Genomic DNA, 13287 nt, shown 5'->3' with positions numbered 1-13287 from the left:
CCAAGTCGAGTCTAAAGTCGTCAAATTCATGACTCGAGTCTGACTCGAGTCCAAGTCATGTGACTCGAGTCCCCACCTCTGGTATATGGTCAATAGGCCTTTTTTATGGTCAGTGATCCTTCTATTGACAGCTCTAGTTTGTGTGGATCATGGCTGGATGGTTGAGTTGGATCTGCATGTAGGATGGGACATGCAGGAAACCTAGATTAGGGCTGCAACGAGTGTCCGAGTACTCGGATACTCGCAATCTGCTCTCGAAAATCCGAGTACGAATATTTGCGACGTCCAAGATCGCTGTTCGGGATCTTGGTAAATATTTGTTGACCTTGAATCGGATTGTCACCTAAGTAATGCCCTGCCTGGGTTTGCTTCCCATCCATTGAGGTGAATAACAATGGACAGTGCAAACCCCCCTACCTGTGTGTTTCAAATAGGAAGTATCCGGTTTGCAAGAAGGTCAAAGTCCCATAGAGTTCCATTGAGAAACAGAGAGTTATTTCTCAGTCATTTTATTTGTCAGAATAACCATTCTTGCTCTAATGCTTCCTTCTTAACACGTTCTTTCTAATCCTATTTACTTTTTAAGATATTATTTCTTTATCGCCAGTTATTCAAGTTATAAACTGACCAAGCATGTGACACCCGCTGGCCCCGCCTCGAAGGTTTGATTGACAGATTCCTCCGTGCCGATTTTAGTGGGAGGAGTGTGAGTTTAGAACAAGCCAGAACAAGCTCACTCCTGATTGGTTGACAGTATTTCCTCTAAAAACGTGACTCAGACCAACTCGGACCAATCGCTGTTGACGGGTTGCAATCGCGGTAGACATACCAGGAAGTGATGGCTAAGGCTCTGGGCTGATTTCACGAGGGTGGAAGGTAGTGCATTTCCTATGGGGGACCTCAACGCATGTTTTGTCCAGTTCTATTTAGACGGTCTATGTTTCCATCACAGTGAGCTTAATCCAGAGTGGGTTCTCAGGCAAGACCCTTCACGCTAACCCCGGGCTTGCACAGCTAGCGTCACGGCTTCGTTGCGTGGCGGTAGTGGACTAGCTACAGCCGATGGCTTACATCGGCTGCTGCTCCAGCCAAGAAAGCTCAGCCCAGACAGAGTAGTGCTGGATCTCTATGATCAGCTTCTCGTTGTCCATGGTTATGACTGACAACGCTGTACTGCAACACACTTTGAGTAACCCGAAAATTACGTAATGTTTACGACACGCTGAAACCGGCGAGTTCAGCAGAAAGTTTATTTTGAAAATATACCGGATGCACTTTAAATTCGCTCGCGTGGTTTCCGGTTTAAGTCGTGAATAGCCCCAACTTCACAGAAAGTGATGACGATCAGCTGCGAAGTCCGTCAAAATTTGAACTAAACGAAACGGATTTGCAGTGACGCAGAGGTCAGTCCACAGACGGAGGACGTGAACGCCTGCAGTGGAAGTTTCTCTCGCACTTTTAACGTTAGGAAAAGACTACGGCGCACTCAACTGAGCCGTGACGCTGGCGGTGTAAGCGCGAGGCCTCGGGCTTACACTGCTAGCGTCAAAGCTCCGGTATATTTTCAAAATAAAACTAACTTTCCGCTGAACTCGCCGGTTTCAGCGTGTCGTAAACATTACGTAATTTACGGGTTACTCAAAGTGTGTTGCAGCACAGCATTGTCAGTCATAACCATGGACAACGAGAAGCTGATCATAGAGATCCAGCACTACTCTGTCTGGGCTGAGGTTTCACAGGCTGTGGATGGAGCAGCAGCCAGTGTAAGCCATCGGCTCTAGCTAGTCCACTCCCGCGACGCAGCGAAGCCTTGACGCTAGCGGTGTAAGCCCGGGGTGATGCTTAACTATGTAGCTACAAGGGGATCTAAGTTTGGGTCTCCATGTTTTCGTTATTTTTTTTCCCAGATTTTGTAGAATCTCTGCTAAACCAAATCTGCAGATCAGTGAAAGCTGATTTGCAATGCCGATTTCTGACGGATGTGCTGAAAGATGAACGACAACCTTGTTTGTGTGGGTCACCACAGTAAAGCAAGTTTATTTTTGGAATTTCATTTGAGTGTTTTTCTTTTTTTTTTTTTGGCTGACTAATTTCATGCACAAATCCTTCCAGGTAGGTGTAGGTTCATTATGAAGAAATACTTTAAACCTGAATTCGAAATCAAAACAAGATGATTGCTTTGAAACCAGCTACTTTGCATATTTAGCAACTATTACAGCCACTATGTAGTGATGAGAATACGCAAAAATATGCTGTAGGTTGATGTGTTTTCTCACACATGGCCAGGTCTGCGTGTAAAGCCTTTCCTGGCTTCTAACCATGACTGTGCCAGAAGCCTCAGTGACCATTTCTGAACGTCTTCCCGCTGAGCTGTGATGTCATGGTAGTCAGTCATAGATACAGTCAAGTCCAGGACTTGTTGGGCATGCTCAGTGGGACAAAGAGAGTCCGATGCTTCCCAGTGAGATCAAACAGCCAGCCATTGGATTTTCCACAGTGCAGGCCAGCAGCACAGCTCTAAGCTGCCCATCACAGCACTGACAGGCTGACATAGTGGAGTGTGGGCTGCTGACGGATGTAATGAGAACACACTGAAAGGATGAAGGAGAAGAAAACTGCATGTTGGACGGAAGAAGCTTTGGTTCACAACACAGCACAAAGTAAAAAGCAGTTACAGTGCTCTCTCATGTATTGCACTTGTGTTCTAGAAATAACCTGCAATAAACAAAATTGTGTGAAGGCTTTACAAAGCATTCACACAACACAGTGTTTAACTCTAAAATGTTCAGCAACTACTGGGGTTTTAAGGTAAATTGGAACCTAGCTTTTAATTAAGCAACATGCTAGATGTTTTTGGCTAATTTAGAAATTTTTTCCAGTTTTGGAGCTTAACTAATATTTTGGCAATATGCTAGCTCTTTTGGCAAAATTAGTTTTTCAGATGTTGCTAATTTGCCATTTGGCTAATATTTTGGCAAGCTAATCAGCTTTAGCCTTTTTAGCTTTCAACTCTGGCATTTTCAGCGGCCACATTCAGCTTACAGCAGTCACACTTGTCTTATTGCAGACAGTGGAACATATCTAGTTATAGATGTTTGAGGCAGTTAAACTATTTACTACACACTTTATACACAACTCAGGCATCTTTACAAATGTATCTTGTTTAAACTCTTAAAGTTCAAGACTTCATAGAAAAATAATTCCAATTTTACAGAATGAAAACAAAGATCATCTTTGCGAACTGAATGCATTCTGCTTGTACTGGAAAGGAGATGGCTGACAAAGCTTTACAGCCAATCAGGATACAGAACAGGATGTTCAAAGAAAAAACATGCCCAAATTGCACAAAGTAAAACAAACACCAACAAAAAAAAAAAACTGTGAACCGCAATATAGTGAGAGACACTGTACATCTGTTTGATCATCTCTAACCTTCATGTTTGTCTTCTTGTGGTCAAATGGTTTGTGTTACATTTTTGGTGCTTCAAGACCAACTTTCCCTCCATGTCTGCTCCCTATATGCATCCTCAAGCCCCGAAGTCTCTCTCTCCGTTCCACACTCCTTCATTAAACTCTCCCTCCGTTTTGAAGCCTCCACCATTATTATCCATCTCTCCAGCAGCACAAGCTTCATCTGATGCTCCATCTTTGTCAGCTCCATCCCTCATCTCCCTCCCTCCATCTGTGCTGTAGCGTTTATGCTTTCTCATTCCTCTACATTTAATCATTCCTTCCTCACCTCGTCACTGACCTTTGCTTATTTCAAAATACTTATTACTTTGCTCTCGTTCAATTTCTCATCATTATTTAGCTTCCTTGAGGTAAGATCTTCTGTCTGCACCAGTTAGGAAGAAATGCTTAAAGGATTTTTAGACAACTATTTAAATGGTTCCACTTGTTTTAATGAGGTGAGCAGGGAATACATAAAAAATATTTTTCTAATACAAATAAGAAAGATCCATGTAAATGGACTGTAGATGCCTGGAGGACAGAGCTCAGAAAGCTTAATGTGGAGGCCTGTTGTTTCTGTCAAATATCTAATCATTATCACATCGGTTCACAATTATAGCTCTTACATTACAAGGCTTAAAGCAAAATCTAAATGATATCTCCCACTTTGAATGAGGAGCGCCCACATTTCACAGGGTGTTGCGGTGGGAATGTGCCTCTAACAACACACTGTCCAAAAGCTCTGCTTTCATTTTGGCACAGTGCCTCACCATCCATACAGAAGGAGGAATCTTCACAACTATTTTACAATCTTTAGGTAGCTTTGAACAGCAGAAAACATGTTGCTGCTGACATTCTCTTGCAAGTAATGCAGCATATAAATAAGAGTAAGAACAAATATTGAATCATGCTGTATGCCATAGCTTCATTATGCATCAGGCAGAAGGATTAAAATCAAACAAAAGAACGATCAGTTGTTGACAGGAACAACACAGCAAGTGCAGAGCACTGAGGTGTTCTTCTAAAACTTTACTGTTGAGGTTCAGGATTTTACAAGGTTGGATCTGTTGGTCACAATACTCAGAACTTAGAGCGCTCAGTGTGAGTACAAGGTTAAAGGATGAGGTTCTCACATACAGTCAATTGATTGTTCTGAGATGTTTCTGTTGATTAGGCACAAATCAGAGGGAAGACACCAGCTGATAAAAATCCAGGGCAAATGTGGTGACAGAAAATCAAAGTGTTGGAGCTTCAGTCTGTCGTAAGTGTAAAGGTCAGCTCAGTTAAGAGGACACTCTAAAGATAGAGGGGTCACCTGAAGTAGGGGTGGGCGACATGACGATATAAGCCCGTCTTACGTTCTCCAAAGCTGACGATCTGTCATTTTTGAGAGATCGTTTTATCACGATCTTCTACGAAAAGAGCGAGAAGGCAAAACCTTGTTGACTGCTGTGACTTTAAATCTGAGCTGCTCCTCCTCCTCTCCCTCCCCTGTGTTTTTTCTTGTAATCAATTACTGGATTGGAAGTCACGTGACATATGGCGTGACAGACATGTGCCATCATTATGGATCGAGTCTTCTCGAGTAATGAATGACGGAGGTCAGAAAGAGTAACAAAAGGAGACGCTGTGTTTTACAGTCGACTTCAAAAACCTTGACAACAAAATAATCCGATGGAGAGGAATCATCACAGGACAGGAATCGCATTTTAATAGAGAGAAATCAGGCTGGGAACCGTGAACTGTGTGCTAAAGTGGGTGCTAGCAACTCGTGAGAGTTGCATGCTAGTTTGGTTCTTTGATGTATGTTTTTATTAAGATTTCATGTTTTAAAACATAACGGATGTTAATCACACATATTCACGTTCAACCTGCACAAAAACTGATGGAAATTCATGTTGGAAACACGTAGAATGTGCGGTCAAGATGCACGTTGCTGCATTGTTTTGCTAGCTCGTAGCTACTTTAAGAACCTAAATCTTACTGTCAGTCGCACTTTTTTTTTCCTTTGTAAGAAGTGTAAGTGAATTCGCACATAATTTCATTAAATCCGCGGGGTCACTGTTGATCTTTTTTCTTGGTCGTACGGACCGGAGAAAGCCCAGCTAGAATCTACAGCGCTAATGCTAACGCTAGCTTTCTGCTCAGTGACATTAACACAGCAGAGAGCAGATGTTAGTGAAGGAGCTGTGGATGTAAACTTTTTAAAACATTTACTGCTATTATCTCTGTGTTTTGAATCTTAACAGTTTGGCAGATGTATTTGATGTTATCATCCAAGTTTAAAAATGTTTTTGTATCAGTTAAAGATGCTAGCTGGAGCCTTTTTCTCAAAGTACAACGAAATCGTCTATTTGAAGGTAAATTCTGAAGCAATTGAGATTCATTTACCATGTATGTAATCCAAAAATAATAAAAGTTTTAGTTTCATTTGAAAATGTGGTAAAGGGTGTTTTTATTAATATTATTATTATTTAGCACTTTGAGCTGTTTTTAATAGAGAAAGGACTTTACTAAACTTTATCAGTCATTCATGCTATAAACTTCATCAATCTCCCTCATTTCTGGTCTTGGGTGACAATCATTTACAAGCTCTGTTTTATGGATTTTAGCACAGAGGCAAAATTAAAACTCAGATATTTAGAAGCTGTTCATTTGACTGTAGCAGTAGAAGGTGCAATCATTGCACTATTTACAGATGCATCTTAATAGATAACTATTTAATTTGAATAAATCTAAATATTTGTTCTAAATGTGTTTACTTCTTTCAACTAAAATCAATATAATTCAATTTTTGTCAATTTGAATTTATTTTAAAGAAACCGTGATAAAATCGAAATCGTGAAATAAAATTGAAAAAAATCGTGATTTTCTTTTTTTGCTATATCACCCAGCCCTAACCTGAAGAACAAAGCAGAAGATGACTCTTCCACAGAGGAAGTCACATACCTGGAACTCTAATAAATGATTTAATTAAAGTCCCCCTCTGATAAAAATCCTGTTTTTAGAGTTTTTAACATGCCTGTGTGTCATTTTTCTCCTGAAAGAGAACAAATATAATAAGAAATCATTTAGTTTTTGTATTTCCGAGTATTTCTCCTTTTAAATCAATCAAACTGTCTTGGACAGACTCTGTTTGAATGAATGATCTTCTTTCCATCAACAGCTCTGCTGCACATGCACTAAACCCTCATCTGTTCCTAGTGTCTAGTTCAGGTTCTGGAGAAGAGAAGATGGTATCTTCACATTGACTGCAGTCAAATGAGCCGCCGTTCACATTTCTGTGGTCAAATCAGCATCACTGGATTTTTGGTGTGAGTTTCATCCAATACTTACGGTAGCAGGACTGAGAACGCTGGAAAATCTCCACCAGACTCCACGGAGCTTCTTGATGTGACCACGGAAATGTGAACGGCGGCTCATTTGACCGCAGTTGGAAAGGATTGTAAATCAATGAAAGAGCATTTTGATGTTAGCTTTGATTATTTTATCAAGAACTCTGAGAAACCAATGATTGAATGTATTGATCACAGTCAATAAACATTGGAGAATTAGCTAAAAGAGTCTTTGGTGAACTGGAAGGAGAAAGAATCAGGATTTTGGAGGAAGTTCTGTCCATGAAGATCTTCACTTCCTCGTCCAGCTGACATCCGGATCAGAACCATACGGCTGGACATTACCCAGATTGATGGATGTTTTTATGTAGCAGCGGTGAAGATTTATGCTAGTGACACACAGAGCTATCAGAATCAGTTTGGCTAATATGGTGTTAGTTTTGTGTGTGAAGGTTTTGAGCTGCTTCTCCTGACAACAAAAAAGGATGTTCAGGTCAAAATGTACATTGGCTTCACTTCACGGAACCATCCTCAGAACCCCTGAACCCCTTTTGGGGTTATAGTGTTAGAGGAGACAACCCAGTTTCTGTTGGGCGGGGTTGACCAGGTCGCCTGTCTGTTGTGGGGTCACAGAACCACTCCCATCCACACCAAAGGGACAATTTAGAATAATGACTGAAACTATGAAGCCTGCTTTTGTGCCTGGGGAAAAACTCACACATGCATGAGGACAACATGCAAACTCTACACAGAAAGCTCACTGCGTTCTCGCAGTGAAGCCACACGACCGTGCAGCCCCAGCTCCACCTCAGCATATCATACGTTTACCTGGGGTTGGTTCAGAGTCCATAACGACAAATGTTTTTAATCCTGCATGTCTGTTTTTCTTACAAACAAACCAAACATAGGATGAGCATTAGGAGAACCACATCAAATCCCATTCAAACTGACTCACTTTGCTCACATCAAGTTACAGTTTGATGCAATTTTATTCAATATCAACTTTTTCCATTTTTCATTCCAAGACTGTGCTCTGGTTTTAGAGGAGAGTTAATAAATATTTATTGCTAAACAGAAAGACAAAGACATCATTTAAGTTAACATAAAAAAGTAAAGCTGTTTTTAAATCAAAAAAGTAGTAACATGTTGGATTATTGGATTATTCAAACATATGGATTACAGTTTTATAAAGAAACCAGGAATGAAAAAAAGAAAAGATGTGAATGTACAGGAAAAAAGAAAGAGCTATAAAAAAACAAAGAAATATGTTTAAAGCAAACTAGAAAAAGCAAGAACAGATGAAAACAAGGAGAGAAATGCATTTAAAACAAGTGTAAAGACAATGAGGAAAAAAGAGACAGAAAGCTCATTAAAACACATTGAGAAGTGGAAGAGTGGAGGATAACTTTTTCCAAAGAGGACAAGAAAGTAAATACAATCCATCACTGTTTACCACCTCCACCGGCTCCTTAACCCTAATCTCCAGCCCTACTCTTCCTCATTCTTCCTCCATTTCAGCCTGCTCTGTCTGCTTTCTTCAGCTCTGATGTTTCTTGTGAAGTTTTCCATTTTGTGCCAAATCATGTGATCTGATGGAGTTTAACACACGCTGAGCCAAAACTGAACGCCTCATCTTCCCAGGTTAATGAGGCGGTGTTTTAAGTCCTGTTGCTTGCTGCTTCAAAAACAGGAGCAACGTCTCCAAAATCTTTGTGTAGAGATTATGCAGATTTTCTTTTAATAAGAAAATTAAAAGATTTTTACCCGTTTAATTTCATATATTTTGTTGTAAAAAGGAAAATAGAAATCTTTTTGTTAGTGAAATATATTTTTTAGATCATATCCAACAAGCGTTCTGTGTAAAATCATGACTTGTGTAAATCTATCCCAGCTGTTGATTTTCATTCTGTGCCGTTTTAAAAACTGACCTGAGGTCCAAACAACAACTTCTTGTTAAGGTATTTGTGGATGTGAAGTACAAGAGAAGGGCACTACAGCTTCTGTAACTATGAAACCAATGACAGCATATGAAAACTGGACCGAGTGAGTGTGATGTCACCCACAGAAAATGACTTACTCCTGACTCCAACAAATTAAGTCAATTAAGTCTCTATTTTTTTCCAAAAAGAACGCTGCCATGCTGGAACCTGAAGTAAGCAGTAATTGGTGTGACTCGTCATTTCCATGGCAACCCCTTCCACCAATCAGAAGGTTGGAAGGTCACACCACAAGTTGAAAGCATTCATTCATCTTCTTAACTGTTTGTCTCTTTCAGGGTCATGGGTGAAGGCAGGATACACCTGGACAGGTCTCCAGTCTGTCTCAGAGCCTCAATCATACCCATACACTCTGACATTCACACCTAGGGTCAATTTAGAGTCACCAATTAACCTATGTAGCATGTTTACGGATGGTGGGAGGAAGCCGGAGTCCCTGGAGAAAACCCACGCATGCACGGGGAGAACATGCAAACTCCACACAGAAAGGTCCACATTTGGTGGTTGTGGTTCAGATCCCCCAGTTCGAACCGGGGCCTTCTTTCTGTGAGGCAAGAGCGCTAACCACTGCACAGTGACGTGCGGTGAGGTTCACGGCTGGTGAGGCAGTGACGTCATCAGTCAGATTTACAAACTTCATGAAGGGGCTGATGTTCCTTGCTGCTCCTTCTGACGAAACAGATAAATATTCTGTTTGTAGAAATCTTCCTTTCTTTTCTTTAGTGTCAAAGTCTCTGTCTCAGTGGAGATCACTACCAATGACGTGTCTAAACAAATTCTTGAGTTTGTGGGTTTAAAAACAAAATCCTCTATTTAGAAATTGATGCTAAACAACATTAAAGAGTAACTGGATGGCTGCACATATTTTGCTACCGCTAAATACTATTTTTTAGCCGCGGTGTCACATACACTCTCTGGGCTCACCAGCGCCCTCTGCTGGTGGAATGCATATTGTGGTGAGGCAGACGGACTGTCTGCTGCACCTGGTGTGTTTGAAGCACATTTTTAGTGGATAAAAAGACTAAATGAGTCCCAAACTGAAACCAATGTAATCAGAAAGATACCAAGAGATAAACAAATCAGGTCGATTTAAAATAAAGCGCATTTTATGAGGATAGAAAGACCGAAACAACACAGGCATGTGTCAGCTGCAGCTACAGTCAAGTGTGTGCGGCGCTGGGTGAGGCTGGGGGCGGAGCTGCCTCACCCAGCGCTGTCTGGCGTATTTGGACAGGAAACTAGTAAATTTACTACTGATCGTTGAAAACTCAAACAAAAAGGGTAATCATAGAAAATAACATGTCTAAAAAAATAACATTTGATTTTTTTATTTTTTATTGTAAAAAGTATGTTCATCTTATTGAATTCATGCATTTTTTAGCTATATTTTGCTAGTGAGGTTCAGCCTCACCTGCCTCCCCTGACTGCACGTCACTGCACCACCGTGCCCACTTGAAAGCAGGCAACATAAAATCTGTCAAACGTTTCAAACGGTTGACATAAGACCACATTCATTTATTGAGACTTCTGATTGGTCATTTTATAATTTAAATAATTTAGGCTACAGTGATAATGTCATGAGAAAAACGAGGATTACCAAGAACATGTTTTAAAAAAAAAGTACCAGAGAAGAACGGTTATCCTGACAGATGTAATGCCTGAGTAACAGCTGTTTATTTCTCTACAGAGCTCTATGAGATTTTGGCTTCTTGGAGTCACTTCCTGTTTGGAACATGAGGGGAAGGGGTCACTCAGCTCAGTTCTCTATACAGTCAGTGATTCAAACCTCACAGTAACAGCTATGACACGGTTTTTACTGCAGATGCTCCGGATTCATGTTGGAAAACTGTTTTTTTCCTTCAAATTTGTCCAGAAATGTTACCCTTAATAATGACAAATGTTGAGTTCCATTTGGCTTTTGTGTTTCTATGAAAGTCTTTCAGGAGAAGGTTCCCTACATACAGGTCACTGGTAAAAAGACATTGGAGAGAAGGCCAAACCTTCTCAAGATACATTGCCATTTATTTTTAAAGTAAATGGGAGTAATTATGGGATTTACTTCATCTCCTGACTTCAGTTCAGCCTTAAGTGACATGAGATCCTCGCTCTCAAGCAGACCAGACTTCACACGTGTGACCCAGGTGAGCTTTCACACTTTCCAAAACCAAAGGACTCCCTGAAACAAAGAACTCTGGTGTGAATCAACCCCACCAGTGTGAATGTGCTCCCAGTGAAACTTTTTTATCTGACAATATGCTTTGAGTCAAACAAGAAGATCCGTGATAAATGAGTTCTAATGGCAGACACCTACATGCTTATATAACTGCATAGCTGCAGTGGGGTACCTTCAGGGCTCAGCTCTAAGACTGAGATTTTATGAGAAGTTTGAGCTCAAGAAACTAGGAACAAAATTGAGAGTGCAATGTCAATCTCCATACTTTCTTTTTTGAAATAAATTTCTGAGCCTATTTTTCAAGCACCTTCAGGTGATGCTCAGTGAACCGCATCCCTGGAGATCATCTGTGATATAGTCATCACTGTGACCTTTAATTTAATCTCTCAATACGTCTCCTCTCCTGTCTACAGGTAACAAGCACTGCCTCATATGTATGCACCATTCCCCTGGAGAGAAGCTCGCCGACTGTCAGGTATTCTGGACTCAGTATCAGTTTCAGGAGCGAGGCTCTGCAGGAGAGGAAGGAGATTCTCGCTTTTATCAACTCCCACCAATAAATAACTCCAACTGATGAGACAACTCCAAACTTTCTCAGTCAAAAAATACAAGAAAAAAGAACATCTTTTCTAATCATTTAAAAGCCGGTACTCGACAAAGACATGTGCTTTTAATTCTAGCAGAGGTGGAGAGAGGGAACATTTTAAAGAAAACCTTTTACTCTCCACAAAACCCTCAGGCATTAAGACGCCTGAAGGTTAATTAAAAAAAGAACTGATCCGCGAAACCGGATCCGAGGAACTGGAAACTGTGGAATAAGATTTTAGAAAATAGTTTAGAAAAATGTGCAACTTCAAGCTTCACCTGAGCTGTGCTGACCAGCTCAAAGACCTGAACTAAGACTGTGGAACGGTTTTCTCCTCACATTCTAGCAGCAGGACAGGTCTGGAAGAGCTGGAGTATAAAAGAAACCTAACAGTGAAGGTGGATTATTAGCTTTAATGTCCAAGTCTCTTAGCTGGTCTGAACACAAAAGGATGAGGGACAGAAAGAAAATATAGGAAATGCAGGTCTGAAACATAAAATGAAAATGTTTTTTTTCTGATGCTCATTTCATTTATTTTGTTCGTTTTCTACTCGTCATCTTTGATCATTTCAAGGGCTGGGTATTGATAATTTCCAGAATCAATTCAATTTGATTCACCAGAACCCAGATCAATTCACTTTTTTTTCCTGATTCAATCGATCCACTCAATTAAATTTGATTAAATTCAATTTTGAGCACAACAAATTTCACACAGTTTAAACATTTATACACATTTGTTCAGAAATACATTAATAATCTACAATATGATTTAATATATTGATATTAATCTGATCCAGTTCACATACTGTAAATGTATCAGTGAAATAATGAGATTGTTAATATCATCCAGTGTTACATGGATTCTCTAAAGGAGAAGTTCTAACTAAAATGTTCAGATCATTAACATTGGAAACATTGTTCTGCTTCTCCTGGAGGACGTTTCAGTTTGGACACTAGGTGGAGCTCACAGTATAGCAGTACACTTTTCTCAAGAAGAATAAGCAAAAAAAAACAATGTTTCTGACCACAAATGGTTACTTTTCCTTGAAAGAGTTTGGAAAATTAATGTCTGAGTTTATAAAGATGTTCATTTAGTCAACAATGTATGTTTAGGTCGACGGAGAGTTAGCATTGGCTGTCCAATGGGAAATTCCATCAAATGTTAGCATCAAGCTAGCGGACTTTAGCTTTGTGTGCTAAATTGATCTTTACTTTTATGGATTGATTATCGATCTATTAAGTTTATATTGATTCAAATCAATGAATCCATTTTATCAAACAAGCCCAAATAATATGTGCTTAAAGTCATTTGTGTCTCATGAAAATGCTCTTCTACCAGTGATGCTACAATCAGACAAAGATGAGAACTTACCTCCTGTCCAGAGAGGTAGTACGCCGTCAAGAGTCCTCCGATGAACCGAATGTTGACCTCAAACACAGACACTTCAGCATTCTGGGAAGACAGGACAGCACCTGATCAGACAGGAACTCTAAATTCTCTCCTGGTCAAGCTCCTTGATTCATCCTCGATGAGTGTGACACAAACACCCCGGAGACAATCAATCAACCAATCAAAAGATCCAGCTGTTGTTGAAGAGAAAGTTTACATGAAGAAAGATCAACTCAAGGGGAAAAAGGTTTAAAATTAGCATTTTCACTATGACTGTTCACTATTATTTTTTCTAGAGGTCAAAGATAGAAGATAAATAAAAAAATCTTGCAAAAAAAGAGAGAAACCAGAAATGC

At 40.1% G+C, this 13287-nt stretch overlaps 1 protein-coding gene across 2 annotated transcripts in view; it reads right to left on the bottom strand.

Annotated features, from left to right (window-relative positions):
- man1a2 (mannosidase, alpha, class 1A, member 2) overlaps nt 1-13287 on the bottom strand; it is a 119149-nt gene that overhangs the window by 42286 nt on the left and 63576 nt on the right. For both annotated transcript variants that reach the window (XM_024260564.2, XM_024260565.2), the window contains exon 6: nt 12914-12994. In XM_024260564.2, the coding sequence (XP_024116332.1) occupies nt 12914-12994 (81 nt within the window). The remainder of the gene's footprint in view (nt 1-12913; nt 12995-13287) is intronic.

Source organism: Oryzias melastigma, linkage group LG21 (assembly GCF_002922805.2).
Source record: "Oryzias melastigma strain HK-1 linkage group LG21, ASM292280v2, whole genome shotgun sequence".
Taxonomy (NCBI): domain Eukaryota; kingdom Metazoa; phylum Chordata; class Actinopteri; order Beloniformes; family Adrianichthyidae; genus Oryzias; species Oryzias melastigma.
The sequence above is the reverse complement of the archived record's forward strand: the minus strand, read 5'-3'. Positions and strand labels throughout refer to the sequence as shown.